The 5595-nt window shown below is 45.1% G+C and overlaps 1 protein-coding gene across 1 annotated transcript in view; it reads right to left on the bottom strand.

The window, feature by feature from the left end:
- Positions 1-1929, bottom strand: part of LOC121815566 — a 56976-nt gene extending 55047 nt beyond the window's left edge. Inside the window, exons 1-2 of the mRNA XM_042227032.1 lie at positions 1655-1929; positions 27-1576 (exon numbers count right to left, since the gene is read on the bottom strand). Of these exons, the coding sequence (XP_042082966.1) occupies positions 27-1302 (1276 nt within the window). The 5' untranslated portion in view covers positions 1303-1576; positions 1655-1929. The remainder of the gene's footprint in view (positions 1-26; positions 1577-1654) is intronic.
- Positions 1930-5595: the final 3666 nt, after the last annotated feature.

The raw sequence follows: 5595 nt of genomic DNA, 5'->3' as shown, positions 1-5595 counted from the left end.
AGTATGAGCGAGCGGCTCTCGCTCGCTGGGCTGCGGCTCCCGCTCGCTGGGCCCCACAGATGGATGATCCGGAGGCGAAGATGGTGATGCGGTGTACGCAGGCGGGGAAGGTGAAGGTAGAGCCGGTGAAGAAGATGGCCGAGGGGTGACTACATGCAGATGAGATGATGACGGCGCTACATCCACAGATGGTGAAGCCGCCAGCGGCGCGGAGACTGCTGAATGAGGCGACGCTAGTCGTACTGTAGGCCGGCTTGCAGCAGCGTCAGCGGTGTCACCATCCACTGAAAACAAAAAAGCAGATGGGGTGAGAAATGAAAAAGTGTCCTTATTACTCACCACAGCCGGTTCTTGAGATGTCCGGGAGGGCGGCTGCGGTGAGGAACGCCGGCGGCGCGAACGTCGTTTCCATGTAGACGTCGGGGCCGGCGTCTCAGGCTGTGAATCCACCAGCTGTCCGGGCCGGTGAGCAGCCTGAGGAGGAGAGTGGAGGTGGAGGGTGGAAAGCAGGAAGTCCAGGACTACTGAATTAAGGGAGTCCACCAACCAGGGGAATTCAAACAGCATCCCCTGCAGCCGCCTCTCCACGGCGCGACGCAACCCCTCCGTGGGCTTCTCCCACCACAACTCACACATGCGGTAAACCTTGTCCATAACCTCCCCCCTGAGCCTCTCCTCAGAGACCGCTGGGTCCATACGTGGCGCTGTAAACTGAGCTGAAGGTGGCCGCTGATCGGCTAACCGAACTGAAGATGGCTGCTGATCAGCTAACTGAACTGAAGGTGGCTGCTGATCAGCTGACTGAACAAACATAGCCCCAGAATAAAGAGTTCTAGACGAAACAGTCTTGATTCCTGGATTTGAAAGAACGTCAGGCGCACAGTCTTCTGAACCTATGGGAGAATAATCGCTCTTAAAACGAAAACTTCTATTTTCCCAAACCGGAGAAACACGAGCTGTAGTGTTCATGAAGCTGGCGGAATGTGACGAGGGCGGATTTTGATGTGGCTGCTCCTGCAGTGATGTGGGAGCGCTGGGTGTGTCGGGTGGCACGAGAATAATCCCTAGCATCTTATAGAATGCCTGAGCGGGCGTAAGCTGATTGCTGTCAGGCTCATAGTAATCCTCCCGGGACCGGCTAGGGCGTTCTCTGCGAGACCGAGGCGTCCGCGGAGAGGAAGCAGACGAGTGGGCCGAAGGGTAGGCTGCCAGCGAGGAACGGCAGCACGGAGGCCCTCCAAGCACTAGTCGGGTCCCGTCAAAACGGGAGCTGCGCTTCCGCGGTGAGTCCGCTGGGTCCATAGTGGCTGGATCCTTCTGTCACGGGCTGCGATGGCAGACCGTGGAGTGACAGTGAAAGCAGGGCCCAAACGCGAGACTCTAAGTGAAGGACAGTGGATTTATTTACAGGAGGTGAAAAACACACAACTATATACAAAATCCCAGCACTGTGGTCCCGTGGTGATTCTCCCTGAATCCCACACAGTGCAGATGTCCGTGAGAAGTGAAAGGTGGCGACTCCAAAAAACTCCAATTCCCACACCGTGACTTTAGAGGCGTACTCCGCTCCCGATTCCTGGTAACACAAAAGGCAGAGGGTTAGCAGGGGATCTGTTTCCTCGGAGGTTACGTAAAAGCTCACGGCAGTACTGACGAGTTCTGACTCAAGGATCCAGCGTCGGCCTCAGCTCAGCTGCAGTCCTAAATGCCGTTCCTAGACGAGCGTAATCTGCTGCAGCTGGCAGAGGACGACAAGCGGCAGGTGCGGCTGTCTCTCGAGTAGACCACTTCCGGGTTCGCAGTCTCCTCAGCGAACCCACACCTCCGGAAGCTCACACAGAGACACATGGAGAGACACATGGAGAGATGGAGAGCAAACCAATACAACACACGGAAAACATAAACATACACTGACAATGCCTGAGTCAATGCCATGACAGTAACATAAGCTCAACATTGCGCCTAGCATCCTGGGGCACTTCTGTTGTCTTTTGTACGTGTTTTGAGTTTTTATGTGCTTCTGAGTTTTTACGTGTTTTGGAGTTTGTTCGTGCTTCAGGGTTTGTACGTGCTTAGGAATTTGTACGTGCTTAGAAGTTTGTACGTGTTTTGGAGTTTGTACGTGCTTCAGGGTTTGTACGTGCTTCAGAGTTCGTACGTGTTTTGAAGTTTGAATGTGCTTTGTCTGTAGGGGCCACCATAAATATACCTTTATTTATTCACTCCACATAAAATGTAATAAATAAATAAATCATATAATACAAAAATCAACTATTTACATTTCAACTTTTAACTATTTAAATTTTCAGCTTTTTGAAACAACACAAAACACTGCAAACCACAACACAATTAAATATAAATTATAATATGAAAACAAAAAGAACATGCATATTCTCTGTCATATGGACCTGCATGAATAAACTTTCTGAATCCTTTATCATCTGCAATTGAAAATAGTTGTGGATGATTACTATACCTTTCTAATCTGACGTTGTTGTGCCTGGCTCTTTCTGTCTCTCCCTCCTGTTCTGTTCCTGTGCTACTGAGTGTAACTACCGCCTTCCCCCCTCTTCCCAGCGTAAAGCACAAGGCTCGCATGCTGAGTGAAGCGGCAAAAAAGTGCGAGAGAGGCTGAGAGAAAGAAGAAAAAAAAACCACGGCTCGCGATAAGGAGCCGGCTTGCATCGTTCACGTCAAAGACCCGGCTCTAAGAGCCATTTCGTTCGCGACCAACCCATCACTAGTTCACAGAGTGCCCATATAGTATAAACTGTGAATTCATCAGCAGGTTATATGAGAATTTTTCTGCTTCTCCCACTCTGTTTATAGTTGGTTAGGGCTGCCATGATTAGTCGACTGTCAAAATCGTCAACAAGTGATTTAATAGTCGACGCATCGTTTGAAGCTTTGTAAGATCACAAAAGACGCAGGAATAAGTAGTAGGATTTAAGAGTGTAATAACGGACTGAAACAGAAGATGGCAGCACTGCATGTACAAGGATGCCAGCTGCCGTTAAACCCCGAAGAAGAAGAAGTAGCTCTGTCCCAGAATTCATAGCGCGGCCCAGCTCAGTTTCCAACAATGGCGGCAGCTAGTTTGGCCCTGCGACAGACTGGCGACCTGTCCAGGGTGTACCCCGCCTCTCGCCCCATGACAGCTGGGATAGGCTCCAGCGCCCCCCGCGACCCTGGAAAGGATAAGCGGAAGCGAATGGATGGATGGAATGGCGGCAGCTAGTTAGTTTTAATATTACTCTTATTATTCTTTCTGGGTCACAAAATAAACGTTTAACATATTTTCAGGCGAGAATGTAGCTGTGTAAACCTCAAATATCTGCTCAGTTTATCAAGACACCACATATTTTCAAAAGCGCTCCGACGTTTTCGGAGACGTCTGTTACCCACTAGCTCGCTAGAGCCGTGAGAACACCGGACTCCCGGCAAATCGTTTTCAAACCCACCGCCGTCTTTCGCTACTCAGGTTAAACATATATAAGTCACTTAGATAACTTAAAATGTTATTGTTTGGCTTTTTTCAGTATTTTATTTGTTCCTGAGTAAATCGGTTTGGCTGAGATTAAAGTTATAGTTTTTACACAGCTGAATAAACGTCAAGCAGACAACTGATTATCAGAAGTGTGAGATGCTCGAGAATATACTCCGGTGTCCTGTTATATTTTAGATAGCAAGGAGCAGACGGCTGAGTTTATTAAACTTCACCAAAACAATCTGCAAATTTCATTAAAATTTAATAAATTATCATCTTGTCTTTATTTTTAGTTAGCACATACCTTAAACCAGCGGTCCCCAACCTTTTTTGCGCCACGGACCGGTTTATGCCCGACAATATTTTCACGGACCGGCCTTTAAGGTGTCGCGGATAAATACAACAAAATAAAACTAGTACCGGTACCGAAAAAAAGAAAATTTATTCATAACACACGTGAAAAGACCCAGGAAAACCGAGTAAACAATAAAAACGATAACAAAATAACGCTGAAAACCGATAAAAACCCTGAAAACTATACATTTCACACCTGAGCCTCAACTCTCGCGGCCCGGTACCAAACGACTCACGGACCGGTACCGGTCCGAGGCCCGGGGGTTGGGGACCGCTGCCTTAAACACTTAAAGCTGTAAGCTAATGATAGTTATATAAGAGCAGATGCATGCTGGTGCAATAAGCTGTACGTTTTACGTCCAATGGATGCATGATCTGATTAGTCGACTAATCGCAAAAATAATCGGTGACTAGTCGACTATCAAAATAATCATTTGTGGCAGCCCTATAGTTGGTCCACTCTAGACCTCCCATTCATTTAAATATAAAGAAATTTGTTTTCTGACAAATTATTAAATAATTCAAAAACCTGCAAGCTGATTTGTTACAAGAGCAATGTCTTTACAACAAGTGTTGCTGGAAGAGAGATCAACTGAGAAAAATAATAACAAAACACATTTAACCAAGTATAACACATACTGGGAATGTTTGCTCACTGGTATGTATAGTGTTTGATTGTAAAGGGACCAGGCTGTGTTTGAAGTGCAAAGCAATCTGTCAAAATACTTTTCTTCTTTCCCTTTCTTTCAGTGACAGGTTCCTTGCTGTAACAGTTATGCAAATTCATTGCTGTGCAAATGATGAATATATTCGTACACAGCTAACCTTCATCATTAATAAAATAAAATAAAAAAATATATTTACAAAGCACTGACTTAGCTCTGAAATAATGTACATAGTACAATCCACTCCAGACTGGGATCAACTTGTTTTTTGTTTGTTTTTTTCAATAAGATTAGACATGGTGGAACATTATCTATGAAAGCTGCAGGTCTATTGTGTACATTTTCTGAACAGAAAGTAGCTACAGTTGCCTTTATAAGACATTCGTGCTTTGACTTTTTTCCCCCTAACCGCTAGAAAATGGCTATGAAATCATATGAATTCCAGGGTTTTCTTCCTAAATTTTCGTCCTATGAGCTGATCTTTCTGCATGTATCATACAATATGACTACAAATCGAATAGTTTGAAGAAATTAAAATTTAACCGTGGGACATGAGCACTACCTGCTAGTTTGAAAAGTTAAACTTTGGTGAGGAAAATAAAAGAAAGTCTGAATTCTTGGACAACATAGTCTGTTTTGGTGAAATGATTTTGCTTTGCTCAAAAGGGATCTCCACAGTAAATGCTAAAGATGTTGGGTTACGATTTTAGATATGAAAGCCTGTAGATACACCAAGACACTGGGTAACAAGAAGTAGGAATCTTCCCACATGATTTCATTTTTTACTCACAATTAACACAGCAGGTCCTCAGGAAGAAATAAGCATGCAGGGGCTTTACCTGACTTCCATCAAGTAGAACACCTCAGGGCATATTAAAATGAAACGTGTGGGAACACAGCCCACTCAACAACGAGCAGTTGAAAATAACTGTCTCTGAGAGATAGCAGGTAGTATATTGTTACATTTTAACTACCTGTACTAACGTTAATAAACGTTTTGCTCTTTTATCTTTTTCAGCCATCATCACAGAGCTCTACTCTCTGTAATACTAAAACTTACTCCAAGTCAAAAATAATCCAAGTAACTAG

This window comes from Haplochromis burtoni, unplaced genomic scaffold, assembly GCF_018398535.1.
Source record: "Haplochromis burtoni strain Fernald_Lab_line unplaced genomic scaffold, NCSU_Asbu1 Contig_239, whole genome shotgun sequence".
In the NCBI taxonomy this organism is placed as follows: Eukaryota; Metazoa; Chordata; class Actinopteri; order Cichliformes; family Cichlidae; genus Haplochromis; species Haplochromis burtoni.
Note: the sequence above shows the minus strand (reverse complement) of the source record. Positions and strands in the feature narration are given on the sequence as shown.